The sequence below is a fragment of the Harpia harpyja genome, chromosome 2, assembly GCF_026419915.1.
Source record: "Harpia harpyja isolate bHarHar1 chromosome 2, bHarHar1 primary haplotype, whole genome shotgun sequence".
Lineage (NCBI taxonomy): Eukaryota > Metazoa > Chordata > Aves > Accipitriformes > Accipitridae > Harpia > Harpia harpyja.
The window spans coordinates 52,825,346-52,840,355 of NC_068941.1; the positions used below are offsets into that span (position 1 = coordinate 52,825,346).

The 15,010-nt window shown below is 42.2% G+C and overlaps 1 protein-coding gene across 17 annotated transcripts in view; it reads left to right on the forward strand.

The window, feature by feature from the left end:
* TENM3 (teneurin transmembrane protein 3) overlaps positions 1-15,010 on the forward strand; it is a 641,819-nt gene that overhangs the window by 544,972 nt on the left and 81,837 nt on the right. For all 17 annotated transcript variants that reach the window (XM_052779556.1, XM_052779554.1, XM_052779572.1 and 14 more), the window contains 5 exons: positions 6,713-6,923; positions 7,428-7,529; positions 7,701-7,895; positions 9,230-9,430; positions 12,398-12,583. In XM_052779556.1, the coding sequence (XP_052635516.1) occupies positions 6,713-6,923; positions 7,428-7,529; positions 7,701-7,895; positions 9,230-9,430; positions 12,398-12,583 (895 nt within the window). The remainder of the gene's footprint in view (positions 1-6,712; positions 6,924-7,427; positions 7,530-7,700; positions 7,896-9,229; positions 9,431-12,397; positions 12,584-15,010) is intronic.

The following is a 15,010-nucleotide window of genomic DNA, read 5'->3' on the forward strand; positions in this document are numbered from 1 at the left end:
TATAGCAGACTCCCAGCACAATATCTGCCTTATTGGCTTTCCCTATTATCCTCACCCATAAGCACTCCACCTTGTCATCAGAATCGTGTAGCTCTGTACAGTCAAAACATTCCCTAACATAGAGAGCCACCCCACCACCTCTTCTACCTTGCCTATCCCTTCTGAAGAGCTTGTAGCCATCCATTGCAGCACTCCAGTCATGGGAGTCATCCCACTGTGTTTCCGTGATGGCAACTAAGTCATATCTATCCCGCTGCACGATGGCTTCCAGCTCCTCCTGTTTATTGCCCATGCTGCATGCGTTGGCATAGATGCATTTGAGCTGGGTTATCGAATCCACCCCTAACATTGGCATGCTGCCCCCAGGCTCATCTCTGGTGCACCTAGTTTTTTTCCTTACCCCCTTCGAACCTAGTTTAAAGCCCTTTTTATGAGCCCTGCCATCTCATGAGCAAGGATTCTCTTACCCCTTTGAGATAGCTGGATACCATCTGTCACTAGCAAGCCCGGTGCTGTGTAAACCTCCCCATGATCAAAAAACCCAAAATGCCACCGATGGCACCAGTCTCTGAGCCACGTATTAACCAGGTGTGTTTTCCCGTTCCTTTCAGTGTATTTCCCTGCCACTGAAGGGATTGAGGAAAACACTGCCTATGTTCCCGATCTTTCTGCTAATCGTCCCAGCGCCCTGAAATCCCTTTTGATTGCCTTTGGATTTCTCTCTGCAATCTCATCACTGCCAACCTGCACAACCAGCAATGGGTAATAATCAGAGGTCCGAACCAGACCAGGGAGTTTCCCGGTAATGTCTTTTACCCGGGCCCCAGAGAGGCAGCAGACTTCCCTGTGGGATGGGTCAGGTCTGCAAATTGGGCCCTCTGTCCCCCTCAGAAGGGAGTCACCTAGGACAATTACCCTCCTTTTTCTTTTTTCAGAGGATGTGAGAATGCGTGGGGCTGCCTGACTGGGCCTAGGCACCTCCCTAGACAGGACTTCATCTACACCCTGATCTTCACTAGCCTGGTCCTCAAGTTCCAGAGCCCCATACCTGTTGAGTAGGGGCAACTGGGAAGGTGAGGGAGACCGGGAGGGGATTCGCCTGCTTCCCTGAGCAGGGACCTGTATCCATTCCCCTCCATCTCTTAGGTCCCCTCCTGCCTGATGGCAGGAGGGCAGGGGAACCTCCGCTTCTTGCGGAGCCTCCATCTGCTGCCTCTGCCTCAGGGATGGCAGGGCGTGGGCCCACCAATCTATCTCCCTCTCACACTCCCTGATACTCCTCAGCCTTTCCACTTCCTCCTTCAGCTCTGCCACCAGGCTGAGCAGATCGTCCACCTGGTCACACCTCACACAAGAGGTGTCCCCACTGCCCTCCAGCACCAGTGATAGACTCAGGCACTCCCTGCAGCCAGAGACCTGGACAGCTGCATGTTTACATGGGACCTCTGTCTGCGTTGCCACATTTTTCCTAACAATGGCTTTCACCTGAGTGGCAACCATACCTGGGTCTCCCTCCGGGCCGACACCCACCACTTGAGTAGCCTTCTCGAGCTGGAAAGAGGGGGGGCTGCTCCCTACCAGCACACCCTGCCCGCGCGAACTGCTGCGCAAACTGCCGCGCCACGCCCTTTCTGACGCGCCACGCCCTGGTCGCTGGCGCTCCTCAGGGCCATTCAAATCTCCCACAGTTGCCCCTGGCAACGCCCATGTCACGTCAGCCTCTCTCGCGAAAGCCGCCAGCTCTGGCCGGGTCCCTCCGCTCTTCCCCAGCGCTCCTGGGCCTCAGGAACCTCCCAGTCCACCTCAATCTAGCGCTTAGCCACCGACTTACCGTTGCCTCTGCTGGCCTCGCTGCTGACTGAGACTTAACTACAGGGCTTAACTACACATCTCACACTATACTCCTCAGTGTGCTTTGAGGCAGCCTGGTAGTTTTAGTTTGACACCCTGTTGGTATTGTTCTGGAAGAGGCAGTGGAGAATTCCTCACCAATTTCTTCTCCATGCCACCCTTGATTTATAGATCTCTAGTGTCCTCAATGAGTTGTATTTTTTCCTGCCTGTTTCATCATTCTTTGTAAGAAGGCTGCTTCAATCCTTTGACCATCCTTGTCCTTTTCTGAATGTTCTCCAGTTTTACTGCAGCCTTTTCGAGATGGGGAGACCAGAACAGCACAGAACGTAGCAGATATTGAACTACAGTGGTTTCATATAATACCTTAATGATGTCTGCTCTTTTTTTTAATCGGAGCATTGATATTTCTGTAGATCTGTCTAACATAGCTCCAAGATCTCATCCCAGAATGACAAAAGTTGGCTCAGAGCCCATCTCTGGATGTGTAAAGCTAGGATTGTTTCATGAGGACTTTGAAAAGTAGGATCTCACCCATATATATCACTTCATGTCTGCATCTCTTGAATGCTATCTGCCCTTATCTCCTAGTCATAGAGTGACAAGTGCTAATAACAAAATTTATGCAAATGAGCAACTGGTGCATGTTTCTCAAACGTCAGTATTTGAATTTTCAGATCTTATGTTAAATAATAGAGAACTGATTACTACCTGCCCTCTGCCAGCATTTGTAAAGTTTTCTTGCCAGCTGTCCCCCTCCAATATCTTTGCTCATACGCCTATGATATCGTACATGCATAACTACGCACCACCATCTTCTTTAGCTCCCTCCTTACAGCTTTGGTGTTTCTATGAATGTCTGCCTTCTCTCCATGTCACCTCTGGCTATAATGCAAAACCTGCATATTACATTTGCCTTGCCACCTCGTTCTCCACTTCTCTCCCGGACCCTTTGCCTGTTTATCCACTTCTTTTTTTGTATCTGGTTAAAACCAGACAGTGAGTAAGAGGAACCTGGAGTCTGTCTTTCCATAGCTGTACAACCTCTGGTGCTAGTTATCGTGCCACTGCAATGGATGTAATGAAAGTGTAATAGAAATGAGCTTGGAAAAGATCTCAAGAAGTCTTAGTTTACACCCTCGTCTTGGAACAAGATGGACTGTATCTAAACCATTTCTATCAGTTGCTTAGCATTTCATCATAAAATAATAACAGAATTCAGCGAATTTAACTCTCCTCCTGTCCCATAATCCAAAATAATAGGGATACAGCATGTAGAAAATGGTTTGATATATTGTAATTGGGATAGAATTTTTGGTTGTGTTTCTGTATTCTCTTTAGGTACTGAAATCAGTCTCAAGCACAGCCACTATATGTGTGTCACAGACCGATCTGAGATGCATAGTTCTCTCTTTCTGGGGAATCATAAATAAATCAACCAGAAATAATTGACGGTGGCTGTCCATTCAAAACCCAATCAATGCGAGCCTGAAAGTCTTTGTGACACTTTCTAAAAATGTCACTTCCATTGCAGCCAGAGAATCAATATGTTTATTTAAAGAGACTTTAAGAATAAAAATGGACTTTGGTTTAAAGCAAAACTGAATGGAGAGGTAGGGCAAATCCACGCATTTAGACTCAATATAAAGGTAATTAATTTATCCTCATAGGAGGAAAATAAAATTGGTATGTTTTTTGCTTATGAAGAAAATTGTTTTTCCAGTCTGTTTCTGTTATTGTGTCCTAAATATAAAAAACCCAACCTTTAAATGGGTTAAGATCAATTATTATTTTTTGCTGGGGGACAGACTGAACAGTGAATTCCCTTCTATATGGCTTCTAAAATGTAGTCTAAAATGGTGTTCTGATAACAGCATATGTCCTTATTACATTACAAATACAAAATTGTTAATTGTACCGTGCTTGTCTGCCATTAGTGTATTCTTTGTGGTCAATCAAGTAGTATAATCACTTGTTCCTGTATCAAAAATACGGTTTTCATCTGAAATTGTCCTCCTACAAAAAACTGTTCTCTGCAGTATACAAATCACAAGGTCACTCCTAATGTCCATAAACTACTTGTTAAAACTCAGAACTCCCTAAGCTTTCTCTTTTTTAAAATATTAGTGAAAAACAGGACCAGAAAGAAGTGTTCTTGAGTCAGGCAGGAGGAAGAAAAAAAAACCAACCTAAAACTGTTTTTCTCTCTCTCACAAAATAAGATAAATATTTAATTCTCTGACAAATGAGAATGTTGAATGGTTTTGAATCATTGGTTCTCTCCCAGAACGGTTGCATTCGTTTTCATGTGGTGCAGCACGTACATTCAGAGTGTCAGTGTACGGAGGTACCAGCTTCTTCACATCCTAATCACGTTATGTTCTATTCTGTGGGTTCAGACCTAACTGTAAAAGTGTTTCAGGTCTTGATAGAGGCATATTAACTATACATTGCCTTCACATCCTGACTGGTAAGAAGATAATTTTAATTACTGGGGAGGAACATTCTTACAATAGTAATGAATTTTGGCCTGGAATTTCAAGAAGAGAATATAAGTACTTAAACCCTTGTTCTGGGACAAAGGCTATCATGTTTTCTTTTGTCCTGGGAGCACTTTCTGAAGGTCACAAGTCAGGGTGTAAAACCACTGATTCTCTGGTCTTGGTAACTGATGTTATCCTGGCTCAGGTGAATCAGTGGTTTCACATTGTATTGGGTTTGCGTAGCAAGGTTTTGGTAGCGGGGGGGCTACAGGGGTGGCTTCTGTGAGAAGCTGCTAGAAGCTTCCCCTATGTCTGATAAAGCCAATGCCAGCCGGCTCCAAGACGGACCCACCACTGGCCAAGGCTGAGCCCATCAGCAACAGTGGTAGTGCCTCTGGGATAACATATTCAAGAAGGGGAAAAAGTTGCTGGGACACAGAAACTACAGCTGGAGAGAGGAGTGAGAACATGTGAGAGAAACAACCCTGCAGACACCAAGGTCAGTGAAGAAGGAGGGGGAGGAGATGCTCCAGGCACCAGAGCAGAGATTCCCCTGCAGCCCATGGGGAAGACCATGGTGAGGCAGGCTGTCCCCCTGCAGCCCATGGAGGTCCACGGTGGAGCAGATCTCCACCTGCAGCCTGTGGAGGACCCCACGCCAGAGCAGGTGGGTGCCCGAAGGAGGCTGTGACCCCATGGGAAGCCCACGCTGGAGCAGGTTTTCTGGCAGGACTTGTGACCCCGCGGAGGACCCACGCTGGAGCAGTCTGTGCCTGAAGGACTGCAGCCTGTGGAAGGGACACACGCTGGAGAAGTTCATGAAGAACTGCAGGCCGTGGGAAGGACCCACATTGGAGAAGTTTGTGGAGGACTGTCTCCCATGGGAGGGACCCCATGCTGGAGCAGGGGTGTGAGGAGTGATCACCCCTGAGGAGGAAGGAGCAGCAGAGACAACATGTGATGAACTGACTGCAACCCCCATTCCCTGTCCCCCTTTGCTGCTTCGGGTGGGGAGAGGTAGAGAATCCAGGAGTGAAGCTGTGCCCAGGAAGAAGGGAGGTGTGGGGGGAAGGTGTTTTAAGATTTGATTTTACTTCTCATTATTCTACTCTGATTTGATTGGTAATAAGTTAATTTTCCCCAAGTCGAGTCTGTTTTGCCTGTGATGGTAATTGCTGAGTGATCTCTCCCTGTCCTTATCTCGACCCATGAGCATTTCGTTGTATTTTCTCTCCCTTGTCTAGCTGAGAGGGGCACCTGGCATCCAGCCAGGATCAACCCACCACACACATACTGGCCTTTACTTTTCTAGACACTGGATGTAATTCTATTTGAGAGAGATCTCAAACATGTGGGAAGAGTGAAGGTTTATGTGTTACAGTTCACTTCATACAATCAACATGTGTCAGAGTAAAAGTGAAACTGTGAACAGACTCGGCAGGGAAAGCGGAGAGTCTCTACCACAAGCAAGAGTGCTCTTTAATTTTCCTATGTGTTTAATTTTGCGATATGCACGTTGATCTTTACATGATAAACATGCAGAAGACATCTTTCAAGCCATGAGAGCCATCTCTCAAATAGTGTAAATCGGTGCAGGGCCCAGAGCAGATTTAGCTCTCCAGGTGTTATTAGTGCTAGTTAAGATCAACACGCATAAAAACCTTGTGTTTTGAGCTTGCTTGTTGTATCAGCTGAGAGGCTGCTACATTTTTCCAAGCCCTGCTGATCGTAGAATCATTTAGGTTGGGTGATGAGTGTTAACAATCTCATGGTTGTTAACAAAATAATGTGTGCTGTCCATTGACCTGAGGTACCATATTTTTTGTCAGTTTGTCATTTTCAACAGTTGCAATGTTTTATGCTTTCCATCTCCTTTTTTGGGCTTCTGTGATAGGAAGTCAGGCTCTTGCTCTCCTTCCTCCAGAACTCCAGAATGTCCGAAAGGGGGATTAAACAATTTAATCCTTTATCTGAAACTAAATGAAAAGCAAGGTAGATTATTGGTCTTGGATATTACTATTAACCTATATGCATTTAACACACTTTGAAAGTTAGCTCTCACCTGTAATTCAGGTGGCAGTCATGACCGCAGATTCATTTCAACTGATGTTTTCTTCCCCCAATGTATGTAATAGGTTCATTGGCCACTTGTCACCGAAAAAGCTGCTCTAATATGCATGAGGACTAGTTGGCCTTTTTGTTTCAAGCCTTAGCAAGGGGTAAGAAATAATCAAGGGTTGGTTTCAGCTCCTGCTTCCCTGCTCCAAAAGGAAACTCTTGGTCAAAATACAAGCATATTGTCAGGATGTTGTGGGGAAGCTGGCAGTGCCATGGGTCATTCCGTGACTTGTTAAGCTCCTGTCTGTTCCTCCCCACAGTACGACTTTGTGGAGCTCCTGGATGGCAGCCGGCTGATTGCGAGGGAGCAACGCAACCTGCTGGAATCGGAGCGAGTGGGGCGGCAGGCAAGGTCTGTCAGTCTCCATGAGGCAGGTTTTATCCAGTATTTGGATTCTGGCATCTGGCACCTGGCCTTTTATAACGATGGGAAAAATGCGGAGCAGGTGTCTTTTAATACCATAATTATAGGTAAGCATAATCTTCAAAGCTGTTACCAAATGCTAGGCTCCAGTCAGGTTTTTTAGGAATACAGAGATAAGTTTTCATAGTTAAATGATCTGACTTTTTTTCACAGGTTTTCCATTCATAGTGTTTCTTCTGCCACACAGAACAAAATGCAGAATATCTATTTTAATTACTTGGTCTCAGGCATAAGGAGTGTACCTTCTTGTAAAACAGTGCTTGAAAGGAGAACACTGTTTTGAAGTATTTGTTAAATGGCACAGGGCTGGATTTTAAGTATGGAGCTCATATGGTTTTACCGTTATAATTTGAGCCTTTTTGTTGGAATGTAGTGTCCTAAGATACTAGAGGCATTGGCAATAGAAAATCACAGCTATTCCTGCTCTTCAAACAAACTAAATGTAGACACTTCTCTCGGAGCGAGAGCGCACTGTCAGTTAGTAGTGGTTCAAATGATGGGTACTTCATGTGGTGGGCGTCTGTGAATTATCCTCCTTTTTTTCCCTTTAGAGTCTGTGGTGGAATGCCCCCGAAATTGTCATGGTAACGGCGAATGTGTTTCTGGATCCTGCCATTGTTTTCCTGGGTTTCTGGGCCCCGACTGTTCAAGAGGTAAATCAACCCAATGCTTTTCTCAAGTCAATTTAAGCGAGCATGAAGACAAATACATCAGGAAAGCAACTGGCATGTGACTTGCTTCTTAGATGTTCTTCTTTCTAAAGCCCTGAGGTTTTTTTGGTGAAAAACTTGTTTTTAATTTTTCTGCTGTGTTTTATTTCACAGCAGCCTGCCCAGTGCTGTGTAGTGGCAACGGGCAGTACTCCAAAGGACGCTGCCTGTGTTACAGTGGCTGGAAGGGCACTGAGTGTGATGTGCCTACAACTCAGTGCATCGATCCCCAGTGTGGGGGCCGGGGCATTTGCATCATGGGCTCTTGTGCCTGCAACTCCGGATACAAAGGAGAAAACTGCGAAGAAGGTAAATGAGTAAATATTTACCCCACCACCTGCTGTTGTTGGTCAGGTTTCTGGATGGCACATCCAGCTCTATTGATTTTGCTAGATCTTGATCATAGGCACTAATGGTGTCTCTTCAAAAATCATTTTAGAATACTGAAAAACAAGTTTGGGAATCAGTAGTATCACTGAATTCTACAGAATTATTATAGTTAATTTATTCTGAAGTAATCAATGGGAAAATTTTTAATGTGTGATATCTTTTTGCTTGCCAGTATATTTTTATTTTTTCTGGCTAAGGTCAGCTAGGAAGAAAGCACACAAAAAACAGATGTTGGAATACAGGAAGACTTACTGAATTTTCACAGTATAGAATAAATCATTAATGTATTGCATTTGTTAGTGATCTTTTTCACCAACCACATTGTGGAAAGTGCTGATTCAAATGCATCAGAGTGAAAAATGATGCATCATTTTTGTATTCCAGAAATGTGCATAATAATATTCAATTCTCGTATACTGCAAAATGCAGTTCATTTTCCGTTCTATTTTTTTAGGGAGTAAAAAGCACCGTTTTCTTCCTCAATCAAATTGATTTTATTGATCTCCACGTACAAAGTAATGCAATTAAGTCTCTGGAATTAAATTTTCAGACCGTTGACCCTACAAGTGTAACATTTTATTGAGTCAAATTGCTAAATTAAATCTCGTCATCTAAAGCACATGAAAGTGAATTAAGACAGATAGACAGTATGCAACTCATTTATTTCTGAAACAAGTTGAGGGTCCTGTACAGCTGTCAAAACTCTGTGGCGGTGGATTGGGTCAGTTGATACCAAGTGCTGCAGGGAATCCAACACTTGTGATGCTGTGATTAGGCAGAACAGAGATCAGTTGTCCAAGACCCAAAGCCAATCTTGTAATTCAGAAAAATCAGCAAACCTTGAAAGGTTCTCCGTTAACTCAGTGGTAACCTGTAAATGTCTTGATGTCAGTTATGTGCATACACAGATTTCACAATACTAGAAAGTGATGTGGAAGTGAGGTGTTTTTACAAAGAAAATTGCTGCTATGCAATTAGTGATGATAAAGAGTGATCTGCCTTGTAGCCAGAGAAGGGAGGCTGGCACCAAGATACCTTGGTCCACTCTGTCTTTTCCTCACTCATTGCAGTGAAACAAAGGTGAACTTCTCAGCTTCAACCTACTAATGTTTACTTTTAAGATGAGTGCAATGCTGCCTGTTTCACAGGGTCTTAAAATGTGGATTAAGCCCAAAAGTGCCATGAGCATCTAGGGGTTGATGACTGTTGTTAGGAATGACAAGTTTAAGGTGACCTTCTTCATCTGCCCACAGCGGATTGCTTGGACCCAGCCTGCTCCAGCCACGGTGTGTGCATCCACGGCGAGTGCCACTGCAACCCAGGCTGGGGTGGCAACAACTGTGAAATCCTGAAGACAATGTGCTCTGACCAGTGCTCTGGCCATGGCACCTACCTTCAGGAGAGTGGTACCTGCACCTGTGACCCCAACTGGACAGGTCCAGATTGTTCCAATGGTAAGGGTTAAAAGCACTTGCATTTTGTAAAATGGTGACGTCTTGAATAGCAGCATTTTAATGACGTTATTGTGTTAGGACCTGACCTGCTGAGCTGATGGAAATCTTTGAGTTGACTTCAACATGAACTGTGAATTGATTCAAAAGTTCAAAATAATTGATGAATTTGAAGTATTTGAAAATCAATGTATTTGTTGGTATCTTTTAGCTGCCTTCACCTGGTAACTTCAGGTATTTCACATGAAAGTACAGAATGTTCTTTGTACAATATATGGATCTAAGTATCATCTTACCTAATACATCTATTTAGAAACTTAAAACTACACTAGCGAAACCAGACACAGTCACATTTTTAAAATCTCTCCAGCTAATTGGAGGTATTTTTCTTGAAAAACAGACAGCACTCAAGTTTGAAGGCAAAGGAAATGCAAGAATTAATCCTAAACAGCTTTTCAGAAGGGTTGCAGGCTGCCAGGGTGGAAGGAGTTCGTAGGAGTGAAGAAGCAGAGGGATTTCTTGAAGTCTGAAACTGAGCTTATTAAAACCATAGTCTGAGCTTAGAAACAAAAGGAGAAAATGACTGGAGGTGCTATCACAGAGAGCAGAATCTAAATATTTATAAAGTATGACAGAAGCCTTTTGACAAATACGAGTTTTTAGAATATTGTTTGGTAGCCACATATCAAAAGAGAAATCATGTCTAACTGTGAGACATATATTTGTCTAAAACAGTTCATCTAACAACTCAGATGATTTTGTTAATGGAAACTGAACACATGGGCTAGCTGGGTTTATGCCAGCTTATGAATAAATATAAATTTTTCATGAGGAACCATCTTTTTAAAACAAATTTACTTCTTGACCAGGATCTGCAATACTCCATAATGGTTTATGCATATGAGAGTGATAGGACAGAGTTCCAAACATTCAAGAAAAAGTGACAGAGAGAAGAAAATGTTGTCTTCTGTTAAATTTGTTTAGAAGAAAAAATTGTTCTCTGAACACTTCTAGCACTAAAAATGGCTATTTGTGAGACACCCTTTCTAGTTCTCAGGCAAAACATGGATCCCCTATTTCTTGACACAGTGTCCTCTACACTGTTTTTTGATGCTTCAGTTCTGCTCCATCTTTTACTTATGTTTCAAGGAATTATTTGTCATTAAAATATTTCTGATCTTCTCACATATTTCAAAAATGTCAAACTCACAAGAGCTTTGTAAAAATACACACAGACTATTTGCTGAAGTCATGCAAAATGACCTTCAGAGTGGTACACTAAAAAAGTAAACCTTACCCATAAACATTTTGTTAAGCTACTAGAAGAAGAAAAGAATGAGTTATTTCCATCAGAGGGTTTTATAGGTTTGAAATCAGCAGAGCTTTCCCCTATCTTCATCAGCAGTTTGTCCGTTAATTAGCCCTTCAATTCCACTTCAATTAAATTAACTCTAATTAATAAATTCATTACAAAGATTGACGCACCTTGCTCAAAGCTAGTGTGCTAAAAGCTGATAAACACCTTCATCCTAATGAAAAATTGATTAGATTGAAGAGAAATAAACCTTTCTTTCTTGGAGCTGCGTTGACGTTTTGTGAATCTAAAGTTAATCAAACCATCTCGCATCTCTTAATCAAAAATTTAATTCAAAGTAGATATAAAATGCTGTATAGGAAAAAAAAAAGGGAGGGGGTAATTACAGCTGTCTTCCTCCATAAAGGTTTTGGGCTGTTTCTTATGGGAAATGTCACAGCTCCTTGATACCATGTTTAATGTTCCACAGCACTTTGAGACAGCAGGCTATACTCTATGGGGGAAGAAAAATGCTGTTGAGTGGGAAATGGGAAGCCTTTCTTGCACTGAATGTTTCTTTCTTTTGCTGTTGAAAATAATTTCAGTCTTTTATTACTAAACTGTTTGTTGTCTTTTACAAGAGAACAAAAACTAAATACAGTACTTCTGTGAACCAGTACATGGTTACAGCCAGTTGTATGCCAAGGAACTAAAGAAGTCCCTCAGGCTGTATTGTATCTCCTCTTGGTTTTCTGTTGTCTGCTTAGCAGAAGTAAAGTTTGCTGGAGTCTGACTAAATGAATCAAAACTGCAAATGCAAAATCTCACAGTCTAAATTATCATCTTGTATTAGCTGAGACTTAACATGCGTTGTTTGGCCTCTGACTACCTTTGGCTGTTAACGTATTTTTCAATTATTCTATCAGTTACAAGATCCTGTTACTATATGTAAATGACAAGTTAAATTGCTGTATGTTGATTTATTTTTTTTAACAATCTATTATTTAAACCAGACTGTTCATAGCTGTCGCTGATAAAAATTTACTGAAAGTAAAAGAGAATCATCTTTTATATTTAACAGATGTGTCAGTATGTCAGCATAGTACTAATTTGTCTCACTAAGGCTGATTCTTTATAATGAAAAAATGTGTTAGAAATGGCACATTTTTACTTGAAGGAAAACAGGGAGCAGGGTAGGGAGGAGAAACCTTGTTAAAATGAACTTTCATTAATACTATATTTTCACTCACAACACACAGTGACCTAAGTATATGTTACATTTAGTCACAAGGAGTACAATGTAAGTTCTAGTAGGTCTAAGTGCTATATAATCTAAGATACAAAAGGTTACTCTTAAGACATATGTGATCACAAAATATATGACTGAAAATTACTCAGAGCTAACAGAAGAGCTATGGATACTTAAGCACCGCTAAGTCTGCTAGATAACTGAGCAAGCATTAGTATGGTGGTAAAACTTTGTACTCCATATTCTGTTGGGTCCTCCCTGAAAATGCCTTTCACAGTAAATTCCTTTGATTTAATTTGCAAAGATTTTGCCTTTCTTATTCTTCACATGTTGAATTAAAATGTAGCACTGCTAATTAATGCATACCCTCTCTCTCCCATCTGTACTCTCTGCCTCCTTTTCTCCCTCTCTCTCCCCTTGAATCCAGAAATCTGTTCAGTGGACTGCGGCACGCACGGTGTGTGCATGGGTGGCACGTGTCGCTGTGAGGAAGGCTGGACAGGTGCAGCCTGCAACCAGAGAGCCTGCCATCCCCGCTGCGCAGAGCATGGCACCTGTAAAGACGGGAAGTGTGAATGTAGCCAGGGATGGAATGGAGAGCACTGTACCATTGGTAGGCTGGCTATGCTTTACACTGTCTTCGCGGCAAAATTCGAACAGCTGGTGCTGCTGGCCATGTCTGAATAAGAAGCGTATTACTTTGAAGCTTGTTTCTTCAAACAGAATATTTGCACATGTCAGTCTGTGTAAAGGAGTTGATATTTTAAGAAAGGAAATGGTTATATAATGGCTCATCAGTTCTTCATACCTAGTTTGCCATGAAAAGGAGGTGGAAGAATTTCCTTTTCAATCTTTTCCCTTTAACAGCCTTTTGCTGAGGGGGAGGTTACTTTTATTTTAAACTGTAAATATATTATTTGACTTGTGCTTTTCTATTTCTATGTGATAGCTTTATGTCTTTTGGAAATGAAGCTTCCTATTGTTTTTCTTTTTTTTTTCTTTTATGGAGAAGAAGCTCTAAAAAGTGACTTGCCTACACAAAAATGTCATTTCCACCTTGTAATAAAAGAGATCTAGCTGCCCAAAATTATCTTCTTGACAATATAATGCTCTATTTTAGAATTATATCAAATTTCTTACATGTAAATAATGTAATAGCAGTTTAATACAGCTGATTGAGAAGAAGCCATCCTTATTACAGCTTCTATGTTTCTGCAATCAAGTCAGTTCTAGCACCTGGAAACCTTTGGAAATTACTGTGCCTTTCTCAGTGGAGCTTTTCTTACTCAGTTACTTACAGTCTGTATGTCCCATATGTAGCAGGATATCCCTCTCCACTGCACAGGGCTTGACAGTGAGCTAGCATGAGAAATTATGCATGTAAATAATGGGACTGAGAAAAAGTGGAGGAGGAGTTGCCAAAATGTTTATCATTTTTATATTGATTTTGTATAGCTGTAGCGCTAAGAAATTCCCTTCCACACTAATCCACCTTTATGCAAGACACTGCAGGTCTATAACAGAGGAGGAGGGTCCTATCCAAACAATTTTTGTCTCGGCATAACCACACAGAGAAACTATTGTGTGACAACAGGTAGGGAGCACAGAAAAAGGAATTGGCAATGGTCTAACTGTAAGAGATGACTAGCTTGTACTTAGGTGTGTGGGGAGCATTGCACAAAGTTCAGCAAAGACTGTGACAGGAGTAACAATGTGGCTCTGCAGGTGTTTATAGGGCACATCTCCCAGGTGCAAGAAGCATCATGGCTGAGCAATTAAAGGTGGATTGAATAGACAATGAAAGAGGTAGCCACAGGTCAAACAAAGGCAAGAGTAACACTGAATGATGGGGAAATCCCAGATAATCCAAATAGTCAAAAAAATGTCAGTAAGTAAAAATACCTGCTAGTTTTATGTTTAGAGCAATGGAGGAGGGTCAGTGGAAAGAGGTGATGTAGCCAAAGCAACAGGATAGGACAGTAAGTCTAATAGTGGTAGAGCTGATGGATGTGACTATAGCATGATTTGCTTTTGCCACAAGCTAAAAAGAGGCCAGCAAATTTTAACTTCCATGGATGTTTTGGAAGGGCTGTAACTCCTAATGTGTTAGCACAGCTAAGCCACCACTGGGGCCTGAGCATCTAGAAAACAGTAAAACCCAAGCTGTGCTCCCGGGTAGCTTACAGCCTTGACTGAGAGGCAGGTGGTGGTGCTGCTGCACTTGGTGGTCACAGGAAACCGTGGTGTGAGCTTTGAGGGCAGGCAAAATGAGGGCGTGTTACAGCTGTATTAACTCATACCCACATCATTGCACAGGAAGATGGCACAAGGTTTTATTTTCTAGAAGGGAGTCAGGTGTGAAGTAGTAAGATTGATTTGTGAATTATTTTTTACAGAAATTGCCATTGATTTTTTGTTGTTGTTTACTAATGAGATTGCTCGGACATGTGAGGGATGCACCAAGGTGCATCTGCAGAATCCCAGGGAGAATCGGTAGGGTTAACATTTTTGAGGAGCTTCCAGAAAACATGCTGACAAAGAGAGTAGAGAGGTGGGGAGAAAACTGCTTTCTGAACAATAAAATAAAGTAAATCTTTAGAAGTAGGATAAAGCCTTTCCCTTGACCGCTTTAACTTGCCAACGAGCAATTACTCAGCAGATCGCTCTGCTGTTGGTCTCACTGACCTTGGCAGCTTTTCAAGGGTTGTAGTTATACACGGATGAACTGCTCTTGAACAATTTTTCCAACATATTAAACACAAACAAGTTTTTCCTCAGCACTGGGCTAGCAGGACTGTCTTCCCACCTGTTTATTCTTTAAATGGGTATTTACTTTGTGGCTGCTGCTGTAAAGATAGTTAGATTTGTTTATATTGCCCTTTCAGCCTCCAAGACAAGTAATGAGGTACAGGCTCTAGCCTGCTGTTACATTTATTTTTCTTGGAGTTGTTTTCTTCAGGAGCCCAGGAGAAACCATGTCATTTTATTGCTCATTTCCAAAAGTATTTCCACTTAGTGGAGTAAAAATTGCTGCCGCCTC